The sequence below is a fragment of the Melopsittacus undulatus genome, chromosome 1 (assembly GCF_012275295.1).
Source record: "Melopsittacus undulatus isolate bMelUnd1 chromosome 1, bMelUnd1.mat.Z, whole genome shotgun sequence".
NCBI classification, from domain to species: domain Eukaryota; kingdom Metazoa; phylum Chordata; class Aves; order Psittaciformes; family Psittaculidae; genus Melopsittacus; species Melopsittacus undulatus.
Genome location: NC_047527.1, coordinates 20,596,530 through 20,611,511, shown reverse-complemented (window position 1 = coordinate 20,611,511; position 14,982 = coordinate 20,596,530). Strand labels below are relative to the sequence as shown.

Below are 14,982 nucleotides of genomic sequence, written 5' to 3'. Positions count from 1 at the left end.
CATGGACAATCAGCACTGAAACTTCCTCATATGGCAAAACTAGAGGCTTTGTATGCCAAAATGCTGCTTAAGTATTCTTGTGATTAATCCCTGAACTTGAGTTCAAGGTTAGGTATTCTTCCACTCTCCTATAATGTGTATTCTTATGCACACAATATTGCATAAGAATGGTGAAGGTAGCATGTTAAATCATTTCACTGTAGAAGTAATTGCAGAGTAATTGTATCACTACTCCTTAGTGTACTACTTACTGTGAAAAAGTGTGTGTCACCTCAAACAAGGAATTCTGGGAGCCTTCAAATTTAAACTGCCTTTTCTCTAATCTTGCTGTTTGTTTTGTATCCACTTCTGATATCAATGTGTTCCAGTTTTCTCTCTTGCTGATACTGAATCATTACGTTAGAAAAGTCTCCCTAACTGGTTCATATGAAGAGATAAAGTTCAATCCAAAGTCTGCTTTTTTGTACTTACTCTCAGAATGGGTTGTCATAAAAAATGACCTTAAAAGATAGTACGATCTCTCAGGAAAAGGCTCTAAAAATAAATGCTTTAAAAATATATTTTATTGTAAGGCCTGATGCAAACAGATTCTCTAATGAAATAGTGGGGTTTTTCTTAGGTGGAGAATAAATTATTGTCATGCTGCTAGTCTAAGGCATTAGATTAGGGCATATCTTTCTCAGCTAAGCCTCTCCTTTGAGTTCATAGACTAGGACATACCAGATACTGAAGGGAAGAAATGCTGTCCTATTCCAGACTACAAGACACTTTGTGGCGATATCCATTCTAAGAAGGAAGAGGAATGGTAAAGTCATTCCCAGTCATAGGATGCTAGAAGACAAAGTTTATGAATAAACTAACACTGTGATATTTGAAAATTTTGGAGTGGAAAAGTTAAGAAACATCATAAGAGTGGAAGTACTTCTGGACACGTGTCTAGGCAACTAAATAAAGCAGAGTGTCACAATTTGTTCCTGCACAGGTACTTAACCTATACTTATATGCAGCAGGTCCCAGCTCCTAGACAGGGTACAGGAGCAACGTACAACACTCCCTTCTTGTTTCCCACAAGCATTGCTATTATGGAGAATGTAAAATATCCTGGATATTTGTGTGTGTCATCCCTAGCACTGCTTTTTTAAAACAAAAATTATTTCTTGGCAATTTTTTAAGGTTGTAATGCTCATTTACAGCTGTATCTTTTTGTCAACTTGTTATTAAGCAAAATTTGATTATCTTTTTGTGTACAACTTCCCTATATTTAAAACAGATCATGTTCTTCAGTCCTTCATGAGCTTCTTTGCCAACATGCCAACTAGTACTCAATACCAATTGCAAGACATACAAATTCCAAATAAAGTAATTAATGAAAGTATTTTAGTTCACTTCAATAATATACATATCTCTGTGTTTACTTGCAGCTCCCCTGTATTTTTAAGATAATAGCAGAGTAGTCCTGAATAAGTTCCTAGTCCAGGTTCTTACATTGTTTATTTATAGTATTTATAGGCTCCTGTGCTAGTTCCTCTGATTATACATAATTTGCATTAAATGCCAATCATCTCACTGTTTCTCTTGCAATCTTTAATCACTTCATTTTAAGTGATGAATAGATCCATTATCCCTGATAATCTGGAACTGAAATGTCAAGTCTAGGTTCCTGTGTGAGACTCTTTTTTTAAATCCAGAATTTTTTAACTAAAAAAGTACCGTTTGCAGGAAGAGAGACAACATGGTCCTACCAGTGTTAGGCTGACCTGACTTGAAAATGACTTTTGATTCAGTAACTGTTCTTTTAAGGCAACTTGTTGAGAAAGAGAGAAAACAGAATTTCATACGAAGTTAAATTATGCTGAATTATATAATTGCCAGACTTTGCCAGCTTTACAAAGTCTGTAAGTGAGTATTTTGCTAGACTAGTCTTTGCCGATAAGCCTGACTCTTTGGTGATTCTTGACAATGTCTGTCATAAAGTTGCATCTCTTGGCTATGAACATGCTTTCCATGTTCAGTTTGCAGAAATACATGTTATTTCTAATGACTTCAGAAGTTTGACTTCTTTTGTCCTTTTTTTTTCAGTAACATGAAAAATTTCCACTCAACATTCTCTCAAGGTAGTGCTTTAAGGAAGAGCTGTGGCATAGGTATGCATAGAATACGGCAGCTATAGTCAAAGCAGCATAAGTGAACCTGAGTGGGTACTTGTGTCTGTAGACTCTAGGGATGTTGCACTTAAAGGAACTATCCTGATACACTTAAGTCTGGTGCAGTCTAACTTTGTTGGATGTGGTTAAACTGTGTAGTGGAACAGAGTTGTCACATGGCGCAAGAGCAATTGTAGCGCAGAATAAACAATCAGCAACATAAAGCAGTCATAGCACATAAAGCAATGATAAAATGCTTCTTGTTGGTTTAGATGACTGAGAAGGACACAATAGGTCATGAAGTTCCCCTGTTTCTGAAAAGAAATCTATGCTTTAGTATTGTATTGTTGTAACATGGAATGTCCTTTTTATAACATGGATATAATGCATATCCTTTTAAGTCTAGTCTTGAGGTAAAGTTTCAGCTTTCATTTAAAACTGATCTAATACTTTTTTTTTCTCATATTTTTTTCTAAACTGGAATTTTTCTTCGTATGTCCAGTATTTTGTTAATATTGAGCAAATGCCAGATGAGAAATGCCTGTCTATCGTTAATGTCAGTTTTTAGCCTTTACTCTATTGATCGGTAACCACACTTGAATTTTCCATTCAGAGTTAGACTCTTATGTATTACTGAAGTATTTCAAAACTAGTCTAAGCAGGTGAAAACGGACCAACAAAGAAACGTCTCTTGTGAAGTTATCCTGGCTCCCTGAAAAGTCCTTCAGTGAGGATACATTTAACCTTTCTCGTTGATTAGGTCAACAGTGAAAGTAGAGGTTAGTTTAAAAAATATTACCTATCCCAACAATCTGACAATAACAGTACTGAGAGTGATGAAGGCATCGCTGATCTCTAAAAGCTTTCTTGAGTGTCTTCACAAAATGTTTTAAATCATCATTTTCCTTAATTGCTTTCCCTATGTTCCTTTGACTGTGTTTTCGTAATTGATTGCTCCCGTTCTATTTAAGACTGAATTATTGAGAGTACTCCATAATTTTTATAATAGACTTTTTTTATCAAAGATGCTGAGAGCCTGTGTGACTTGGAAAATTCCTCTTCAGTATTTCTCAGCTATTTGCTAATTGAGTCTAGTTGGTCTTGACTGGTCTTGCTTTTATTAATTGTCATACCTTTTTAGAAATGCTATTGTTGATGGAAAAAGTGACTAATGCTAGGTCCAGAATTGTCTAAAATCTAGCCCTGAACTTTAGTTAGAATATCATCATTTGTATCTTGAATTTGACGACTCCTGTTGAAAACTATCACTTTTGGGTAAGGCAAGTTATATTGGTGACAAGAACTGTAAAGCCTGGGTTAGTTGGGATGTTTATATGTACACGGAATTACAAAGTGAGCATTCATTTCTCCTATTGAATACAAAATGCTGGCATCTTATTTTCTTTTTAAAGTAAGACTAGAGTAATTAAGACTAGCTTCATTGCAATAGAATGCAGAATACATCTAAGATGTTGTTTACATTACAAAACTATGTTTATTTTTGTTGTTTAATTTTAAAATTCCTTTGATTTCCCCACAGCTTTTTTTGAAGGAACATAGTTAAATATTTCAGTGTATTTTCTCCATGCCTATTGTGTTTCTAAGTAGTTCTGCAAGGACTACTCAACCCTGGTATGCATTCTGCTAGAAGGGGTTGGTATTTTCCTCTGTATGTTCTATACTGTTGTCATCCTGGCTGGATTCTACTTTTCCATATAAAAGCTGCTAGGCAACTAGGGTTACCTGTTTTACTTCCAAGTGGTCACTTCCACACACAGTGTAACTAGTCATCTTCCATATGGATTTTTATGGAGACCTAGGAATAAATTTTATTCTTTGGAAACCTGCATGTTGATCCTCTTTTACAGAAGACTTAATCTATTGCAGATGATCAGAAACCAAAAGGTGGGAATATCCAGAGCTGGTTTTAGCACTCTAGAACAGCAAAATCTCTCTGTTAGAAATACCTGATTCAGGGGTGTGAACTGGGTATCTGAAGATGTCTCTGCTATGTGCTGATATTTCAAGAAATCAGGTTGTTGTTATGTACATGATGTCATTACAACATGGTAGTATAATGGGAAGTTTTTCACACAGCATCTCTGAAAACCCAGCAGCACTGACATGGTGGACATCCCCACTACCTGTGTGAGCCCTGGAATCTAAACGGAAGGAGGTCTGTCTAGACAGTCGTAACTGTTAGATCCTGCACATTTGGGTGCACATTTGGACTCACATGAGGACTGTGGATTGCAAGCCCAGTACTTAAACTCTTGTGCAGCAAGTTCTTTTAGCTTGATAAACATTATGAAGTCATGTCCTACCGGTATGTAAGTGCTATAGCTTATTACAGAAATACAAATTATTATTCTTTAAGTTTGTGGTCTGCTTCTATGTTAGATAAATACCTGTACTGCTTTAAAAGCACACACATTTAATCCCATCTCACCAGCATATTGATAATGACAGTTGAATTGCCACGTACCATGGCAATTTCCAAATTACTGAATGTACCTATTTCATTTCATAGTAGTCCAGCTGATGTTCCCTAGCATGAACAGTTAGCCTTCTGGTGCTGTCTGGGAGAAGTTGCTGCAAACAACCAGACGTTCATGGATGAGCCATCACTGATTTAATTCACTGGGTTTGATAATACACCTTTACCTCCCATTACTGAAGAAAATGGACATTTTCACAGCAGTCATTTTCTACTTGCTCTATTGTGGAGATTTCAAAATAGCTCAGTATGACCTATTTCATGTCTTACAGACTGAAATATGAAACATGGAGATATATTAAAACTGAAGTTCATTGTATAATATTACTCATTATAATTGTGGATACATAAAACAGAAAAAATAAATGATACAGTGACTCACATTCATTAGTAAAGTTATAGTTTTAGGAGTTCAGCAATCCAGAGCAGCCTGCAGAGATGTTATTAGGCAAAACCAATTCTCATATGACTGTCCATGTTGCTGATATTTTCTTGCTGCTTGATCATTACTGAAGAAGCTCTTTATTATATTTACTGGTGATAACACTCTAGTTATAAAGGAGTGTTCTTTGGGAAAAAAAAAAAAAGTCTCCATCAGATTTAAAAGTTTCCTTTGAAAAACCAGGATACTTTCAACTGCTGGGAAAAGCACCTGCTGAACCACCCCTGTGGTAAGAAATTGAAACACTTCAAAAAGATTAGACTCAAAATTAGACACAATGATGTATAGATGAAGTGTATTATCATATATTCTCTGTGATGGCTGAGGGAAATATCTTTGGTGTCAGAATGCCTTTTCTGGGAATGTGAAAGCATTATTATTGAGAAAATCTAGGTTGCTGCTAAGTCTGTATTTTGCCCATGTCGTGCCACTTTATCATGGCTTAAACTTATAGGCAAATTTGTCTGGGGTATGGTGTTTTATATTAAACATAACTTATTTGTAAGGTAGATTGCATGGATAGAAGATGCATTGCTTGTGAAATTGTGGAAAAATGTTTTTATAATAATTTAATGCAAATGAGACTGTCTACGTATTTGCTTGCTTTTATTTTCGTATTCTCACCATATTTTGAAAGCAAGTACTGGTAACTGTTGCTAGAAATAATTAGTCCACTGATTTTCATTGTTGTTTTATTACTGGTATGTAAAAAAGTGTATTTTCAGTTCTGCAGTATGTTTAGCACATCAGGCTGCTGTAGGTGCCACAGCTGTTTTAGCCTAGCAGTTCAAAATCATGTCAAAATTTGACTTCTTACAAACTAAAAATAATAGCTATTATGTACTTTCATTTAAGTCTTGGAACACAAAGAAGATGCTGGACCTCATAACACAAAACATGAAACACTGAAACTGCACAATTTAAAAACTGGTCTAAATTAAATGCCTTGACCAGCATGTACATTTGTAGGCAATAGCACTGTAGCAAGGCACTAATCAGCTAAGTACCGTAATCCTCCTTATAGGGTAAATTCTTACTTGACCTCCAGCTATATACAGCACATGATAACAGCATTAAACTGTAACACTCCTCTTATGCTCTAAATATCTTCCTATTGGGTCAGCTCTCTGCCTTGAATTGCTGGTGTTTCTAGACTTGTTTTTTTCCTAGGTGCCTTATATTTTGTAATTACATTTTTGAGGAAAGAAAAGGATTGTAAAACATTTATAAAAAATCTTGTCTCGAAATTAAGAGACTGTTCCTCTGATTTCACTAGAGGATTAAATGAAAACCTAGCCAGAAAAGAAATTGATGAATTCTTATGATCCTGAGGCTTCCAACTTCCCAGATGTGCAGTGGCTGATCAAAAGGTAAAGCAGGGAAGAGAGATGCTGAATGTGTTGTATGAAAACAATGTGTAATGCTCAGCATTTTGTGTTCTTTTGGGGGATGATCAGGAAGATATTTTTTACTTTTTTTAAAAAAAAAACCTCAATGGAAGTACTGAAAAAGTTTATTGTGCTTCCGATCTAGAAGAATAGTATATTTAACGAAGACTTGTGCTCTCTTTAAACTAGTATTTTAGATTGTGTTGTTTTCTGTGAAAAAAAATATTTCTTAAAAATGTGGATTTATTTCCATAAAAATAATATATATGGTATTATGTAATTTCCTTGTACTTATTTTATTTTAAATCCTTTTTAGTAGCAGTTCAGTATTGTATTCTTACATTTTAATGTTTCAGTGACCTACTATTCTTTTAGCACCCTAGGTTTTAAATGCTTTTGAATCCTGCTGTATGGCAGCTGTTAATTGATTCCACCCTTCTGCAGATGATTTCTATGCTGTCAGTACTGAGACACATAACTAGAATGCACATTCTGACCAGTTATTCCTGAAAGCACTTTAATCCATTTAGCATTTTTTTGATGATTGGCTTTTTTAACATAAGATTTTACTGAAGTAGGTGAGATATTTGTTGTTTATATAGTAAGTGGAAATAATTAGCAAAATATTAATTATGAAAATGTTCAAAAGTAGAAATAAAGAAAATTCTCAGGATGTGTAACCTCTTTGTAAAAAGTAAACATTCATCAGTGTAGCTGAATAAGCAGTAAGATTAAAGTATGGTTATTTTATTTCTCTCTTTGCAGTTCTCTAAAATCAAATTATAAGATATAAGAGCTACTGAAAACTCAAAGGAGGACAAACCATTTCTAGTGGTAGTCCCATTTTCCCATCTATCTGTGATGTTCTTGATGTAATAAAAAAAGGTAAAACAAACACATTACCTAAATATCTGTAGATTAGCAAGGTATACTTAAAATCACCAGTTTTGTTAAGAAGTTCCTTGTTTTTTCCATGTTATAACTCTTTTCCCCCCATGAACTGAAATTAGCCCTTGAAAACTGCAATGCTGAATTTCTGCTGAATTGTTTGTACAGAAAAGATGTGATTCTGAAGTAATTATATTGTTATATGCATTTGTTCAGTAATGTCAAGTTCAAAGCAAAGTTGTTATCAGTGGTGAATTTAATTATGTTAATGTTTTGTTACTACAGATTTCCTTTCATTCCATTGATATCAGCCTGCAGTCAGTGAATTATATTTTCAGATAAAATCTAATTGAGATCAACATCTGCAGATCACTGTCATGCTTCAGTAAATTTTATAATCATCATTGTAAACTTAATTCATTATTGTTTGAAGATGTTTAGCTGGAAGGTATTTTAATGGTTCAAAATATGGCTGCTATAAAATAAAATTTGTAAGGCATGGCTGAAATGAGGAATGAATGAATGTCTCAGATGGACTTTTTTAGTTAATTGCTTAGATATCTAAGTGTTAGATGTACTTCAGGGCAGCCTGTTTAAAACTAAATTGGTCAATAAATACCTTTAATTTTTATTACAGTAGGCTTTTTAAATTAGTTAACTTGCAAATTGTGCATTTTTTTTGGGGGGGACGGGGTGTAAAAAACCAAGCAGACTGATTAGAAATTAATCTAAAATAAAACTAGACAGCATGGAAGACCTGCAAAAAGAGATCTTGGTAGAAACTGGAACTGTTCAGAAGTCAGAAGAATCTATTTTTTTCAATGAGCTGCAACCATAGCTGCTTTGGAGAGTGTACAAAATGATTTCTTGTGCCCAATGTGACTCAGCAAAAGCAAAAGTTATTAGCAAAGAATGATAAAGGAGTTAAATCAATACCAGCTAGTCTCTTAAAAAACACTGCCAAAAATAAAGAAGACCCGCCCTGAGAAAGGCAGCCAGATCTTAATTTTGCACAGCAAAATTCTGGGTTCATTGCACTCATGGCAGTTTTGGCTGCAAGGTCCGGCATCTGTTCAGCTCATGTTCTTGCAGCCTAAAACCTTTTTGCAAGGTGTCACGGTGGTGTTTAATTCTTGTTGCTTCAAAACAAGTATCTGACTGTCTGCTGAATACAACACGTAGAAGTATAAAAGTTTAGAATAGTAAAACTATTCTTATATGATCACTCAGGCCAACAAATGCTGTTTTCCTGACAGGAAACATGTACTAAAGGATAGTCAAAGCTGTGCTCAGTGTATTTGGTGAGGTCCCTAACTAGAAATCATGTCTCTTGTATGGCTTTTGTGACAGTCTTCCAGTGGTAAATGTAAATTTTTACTCACTCTGAATTATCCTATCATACTGAAAGGATCACATTTTGAAAAAAGTTAAGCAAAATTACTATATGTGCAGGAGAAAGGTTTTCAGTTCTGGTTTTCCGGTCAATGTTAATCCTTGCTAATTTACAGGAAACAATGAACAGAATATTAGAGCATTGTCTAGCAATTTTTATTGGGCCTTACAAGTAGGTGATCAACGTTCAGTTTTCAAGTAGTTTATGATAGCTCACAAAACTTCTCATTTATAAAATTTTCCAAGTAAATCTAGATGAATTCAGGTACCCATATGTTTGAACATATCTTCAGAATGAGATTTTCTTTAAACTTTTCTCCAGTGTGAATGTGTCTTTTATTGGCTGAGAACAAGATCAGCAGTCAGAAAGTTTTGACTTTGATATAAATACTTTATATATTACAATGCTTTTGAAATGTGATAGAAACATGCCTTTGAAAATTTCATTTTTCTCAGTAACATGGGTTATTTTTTAAAAAATCTAAATCAAAGCAAAAGAGTTTTTTCTCATTGAGGAAGAACACAAAGGTATGTCAAAGGCTTTCAAGCTATTTAGTTCCATTACTGAATTCAGAGCCATCAAAGTGAAATAGCTGCCTTATATTCTTCTATGTAATATTTAAGTACTTACTTCCTATTGTAGTGTAGGGTAATTGAATAATTTAACTTTATGAACAGGAGTTCAGGTTACACTCAATGCGAGCTTTTTCATAATACTGGTGATATCTGTAGTGCATTGCAAATAAGTTTCTATCAGTGTAAAATTGTGTGTTAAAACACTGAATGTTGTGTATTGGTAAATAACAAATGAAAAAAAAGCAAATCAGTAATAATTAGTAGAAAATAAGTGTCAGTTGCTAGATCTGAAAAAATAATTTGCATAGAATGTTCCTGATGAAGATTTTGTGCAGGTTCTGTAGTTTTCTAGCATAATATTTTATTTATTGTTGTTTCAAAGAAGCAGACATCACAACAGAGGGGAGGCTTTTCAGTGGTGTGGTAACCTTTTCTGAAAAGGTGCTAATCCTTCTGACAAGAGATATATAGTGCTTAGTTGAACTGGCAGCTGGATGGTGCCTAGCACAGCTGTTGACACACATTTAAAGTTTTCTTAACTTCTAATATTTCAGGAAAGTCCTGGAAAGGCAGGAGTAGTTGTTTGCTACTGTGTATCTAGATGGAGGTACAGGAAGAAAGGCCTTCATAAAGGTATCTTTCAGGTAGTTAATGATGAGAAATGGATTAGAAGAAGGCTCATGAAGGTGATAGAGAATTAGCTTGTGATCTAAAAATAGCAGCAGATTTTTAATAGTAGTGACTGGCCGTAAGTTTTCACAAGTACTGCTCCTCCTACCGTGATTTAAAATGTATACCATACATTGTACAGCTGTGTTGGTGGCAGGTATTTTTAAAATGAAGTAGCTAACGGTGAAGGGGAGCTATGTGTTGTAATGACCTGTAAACGGAATGACAGGCTTGAACACTAAGTGTTACAATGACTGCTGGGCAGGATGCCTCTCTGGCCAGCAAGGTTTCTGGCTGATCAGTGTACAGTTATTTATTTCAGATGGATAGGTTTACAACTTCTGGTGTTTGATCCTGGTAGTGAAGTTAGATCCCTTCATCAGGGATGAAACTAATTAGAAAGGGAGTTTGATAGTGACAATCAACATAGGCCAGAAATTAAGTTAGTTACTTTTATCTGTCAGGCTGCTTTCTCTGAAGAAAAAGGTTGCATTTTCAGGAAGGTCCTTATTGCGTGTGGCCTAGTAGTTGCCACATGAAGGGCACATATATAGAGCTTCTTCATGAAGGGTTGGAAGGTTGGAATAGATTCAGGACTCAGCTGACCTTTACGTTACTGTCAGCTATAGATGGTAGCCATATATTCATACCTAAACAACAAGATGAAGGAAAGGCAATGACTACTTGCAATAAATGTAACAGAAAAGGTTAGAAAATGTTTGTGTAAAATGTATGAAAATGCTGCATTGGTACATCTTCCTCTTGTTAACATAGTTCATGCTAAAAAAAAACCCTGGATTTAGTTTTAGAAAGACTTAGAAAATCTTTTGCCCATTCCTCAGATGATGTCTTTTCCTGATAGAAGTACATTTACCTCAGCAAAAAGTCTGCAATTAGTGTTTTTCCCGGTACAGAAATTCTATCTTTTTTATCCCCCCAGCCTTTCCCCCCATGATTCTGTGGCAGTAATGTTTCCAAACCAGACTTGTCCAATATTCTTTGCATCTGTATGAGGACACTGACATGGAGTCATATAAATATACACACGTATATAGGTGTGTGAGGATATATATATATATATAAGCTCCTACATGTAGCTAAAACAATTCTTACTGTTTTGATGTTTATATTACTATAGATACATGCATGCAGATGTTTAATCCTGAAGAATGTATATACTCAGTCTGCTCCAAGGTATGCATGAGATTTGCCAACTAGATTCTGTACAGCTCTGTGTGTACACAATTCGTGGTAGAGTTGATCCTATAAACCATACTCACTACAATGTTGTGATGTCTTGGAGGATCGAATCTATGCAAAAATCTGTGGCTGCGAATACAATTTGATTCATATGTAATACACACTGAGTATACAAAGTTTATTAACAATAGAGTACGTATACATTCCATGTGCACAGGTCTCAATCTTGCAATGAGATCCATGGATGAATGCAGATCTGTTGAGTGCCATTTATTCCAGTTGGATTTGCATGGAGATAAAAGATTTTGCCTATAGGGACAGAATTGGTGAGGGGAAATTAAGCACATTTTTGTTGGTGTGGCAGAAATTTTCAGTGATATGGATGATTTGCTATTGGAACAGTGCAGTTTGGGATGTGGCATATTTTTCATCAGCTGATTTAAATGAAAAGTATTTAGCTTCTTTAAAGAACATTTCTACATCTGATCTCTGTTATCTCAATGAAAATATCTATGTCTTTGCAAACTAACTGGGTTCTGGTAGTTCTGTTGTCCTAATTGTCTGTTCCTGGCCATTTTGGTTTTAGACTTAACAAAACTCCTTTCATATCACATTAGAATGATTCAACTTATAGGCCCTCATAGTAGAATCCATAGAGTTTTTGTTAAGCTTACAGAGGTCATGACTTGTTCTGGTACTAACATGACACTTTAATAAGACAGACAGGACATGTTAGCTACACCATAAGCAAGTACACATCCCAGTGATGCTTATATTACTTGTCATGCTTCACAGGAAGAATTTAATTTTTGCAAGACTGAATTAGTTTTCTATTTGCAGAGACCACTGTAAGGATAAAGTACTTTAATATTTATAAGGCAAGACTTGGTCCAGATCTTTCAAGCACAGTTTAATGACCCTGTACAGTACCTAAGATGCAATGTCAATTTGCCAGTCACCCCCCTGCGCACACTCTGCTCAGGCAGTGGTGGTTTTCCCTTGCTGAGCAGAGATTGCATTTCCTTTCTGACTCTGAGAAAAGTATTCTTCTCTCCTACTAGCTAGGCAGAGCCCTTTCTACTTTCCTGGGCACCAAGGAGAGCCTGTTTTTCCTTTTCCCTTTACTAAGTTGAAGCCTTTCCCTTCCTTATCCCTTTCAGGAAAACTATGGCAGCAAAAAGGCTGTGTCTTTGCTCTCCTTTTTCCTGTTCTTCCCAGCAGTAGGCAGGATCTTCCTGCTGTTGCCTGTAAGGCTGCCCTTCAGGATCATTGGTTATCTGTGAGGGTAGGAAACATTTGCAAAGGGATCTTAATTTTAAAGACAGAACTAAATATAAGAGGAAAGGGCTGATAACACAAAAATAGATTCACATACATATTTTCATTACTTAAAGCTTAAACTGATCTGTCTTATCCCAGAGAAGGCCTATCTCCCAGCCTCTTTTATCCATATCTGGGATCTTTGTACCAGTTTCCTGTAGGCAACTCCTTCAGATCCCTCTTAGGTGGAGAACTAAGTATGAATCTGGATGTAGCATTTTAAATGCTCATTACCCTGTTAAGATTGATAAAGGCAGGTTTGTTTTTTCACTATGAATCACTACTCCCTATTTAACTGATCCACTCTAATCAAGTAGCAAATAATGTTGTATCAAAAAACTCCAAAACCTATAATATTCATAATATATTCCAGACACATCCTCTATTAAAATATTGCATATAATAAAATGACATGCTTCAGTCAATCATTTGTCAATGTCAGGAAAGAACATTTGCTGATAATTCTTTTTTTTTTTACCTTTTTTCCTGAAACCTCAGAAGTTGTTTATGGCTAGATTTCTTCTATGACAAAGAGTCAATGCTTAATATGGTACAGGAACTTCATTCTGGTATCTGGCTGGTCCGTCTTGCTCAAGTGTTTGGAATAATAACATTGCCATCCCTAAAGGCACGGGAAGTATTTATTTTATTTTTTTTTTGCCAAGTCAGAGATCAGGACTTGGAAGCGCTTTCCCTTTTTATGCAACACAAGAAATGTTTTGTTTTCTGAGTTTAGGTCTTCTGAGCTCATTGGGTTTAGATAAATGCTGCCACTGGATCTTTGTTTGTCCTGTTCTCTCCTCTTGGCACACATTATTGTTTTGTGGGAACTGATACATATGTTTTTAAGCCACAACAGTTGCTAGAAGATCAAACCAACTGAATGGTCCATCTAGCCTTAATTGCTGCAGTGATTATAAAACCCTATGAAACAGAAGTTTATAGTCAAGTTGCTATAAAATGATTACAAAGGATTATAAAATTTTGGTACTTGTAAAGCAGTTACGACTACAAAGTAGAGTAAGTATTTGTATTCTATATTTCATAATGTTGTATTAACATTTTTCCTTTAAAGCTGTTTTTGATTTAAACTGTGCACCATAAGCAGATTTGTAGCATGACATACTTTTTCTTTAGCACAGAAAATGCGTGAGTGCATTCACAAAGAAATGCAATGAAAGGATTTTTTTTTTCATCAGATGATCATTTTATCATTTAATTAGCATTAACTGCATATTTGTGTTACAAGAGATATTGACAAATTCTCTTTCTTCCTTCCTGTCATGATTATTTAGGAAAAGAAGCCCATCAATATCAAGAGAACAGAACAGAAGATACGATCAAAGGGACGAAAGAGACGAATATTCACAGTATGCTACATCAGACAGTGCGATGCCCAGGTCACCATCAGATTATTCAGATAGGCGATCTCAGCGTGGGCCTCAGTTATATGAAGAACCTGAACTGGGTGACTATAGAGATTCGAACAGAAGGAGTCGCAGGCGTTCCAAGGAGTATCCGGTAGAAGAGGAAGATGCACAAAACAGGGAAGAATATGAAAGGCAGCGGAGGGAAGAGGAATACCAGGCAAGATACCGAAGTGATCCTAATTTGGCTCGTTATCCTGTCAAGCCACAACCATATGAGGAACAGATGCGTATCCATGCTGAAGTGTCCCGAGCACGCCATGAACGGAGACATAGTGATGTCTCACTCGCAAATACTGAGTTGGAAGATTCTCGGATGTCCATGTTGAGGTTGGAACGACCATCCAGGCAAAGATCAGTATCTGAGCGCAGGGCTGCCATGGAAAATCAGCGTTCATACTCTATGGAAAGAACTCGAGAGGCTCAGGGACCAAGTCCCAGTCGTCAGAGGACCACAAATCATAGCCCTCCTACACCTAGGAGGAGTCCAATTCCTCTGGATAGAGCAGACATGAGGCGCTCTGATTCGTTAAGGAAACAACACCATTTGGATCCCAATTCTGCTGTGCGGAAAACAAAACGTGAAAAGATGGAGACTATGTTACGGAATGATTCACTCAGCTCAGACCAGTCTGAATCTGTCAGACCTCCACCACCAAAGCCCCATAAAACAAAAAAGGGAGGTAAAATGCGCCAGGTTTCATTAAGTAGCTCTGAAGAAGAATTGGCATCCACTCCAGAGTATACAAGTTGTGATGATGTAGAGATTGAAAGTGAAAGTGTTAGTGAAAAAGGTAAGATTTCTCACTTTTTGACTGTTTCAATATATAGATGTGGTTTAGTTTCCATTCCATTGTATGTTTTACCTATAAGAATTGTAGCGACGTATTTACAGCCCTTCTTAGGTGACTCAAGTTTGTTGTGAGGGGAGTTGTTGTCTGATTCTGTTTCTCATTTACTTAAATCTAAATTTAATGATTTACATGGAAAAGAACATAACAGCTACTAAAAGTATTATATATGCTGAAGGAAAAACATA

At 35.7% G+C, this 14,982-nt stretch overlaps 1 protein-coding gene across 21 annotated transcripts in view; it reads left to right on the top strand.

Annotated features, from left to right (window-relative positions):
• Positions 1 to 14,982, top strand: part of RIMS2 (regulating synaptic membrane exocytosis 2) — a 443,898-nt gene that overhangs the window by 176,385 nt on the left and 252,531 nt on the right. For all 21 annotated transcript variants that reach the window (XM_034066365.1, XM_034065853.1, XM_034066047.1 and 18 more), the window contains one exon: positions 13,812 to 14,737. In XM_034066365.1, coding sequence (XP_033922256.1) covers positions 13,812 to 14,737 — 926 coding nt within the window. The remainder of the gene's footprint in view (positions 1 to 13,811; positions 14,738 to 14,982) is intronic.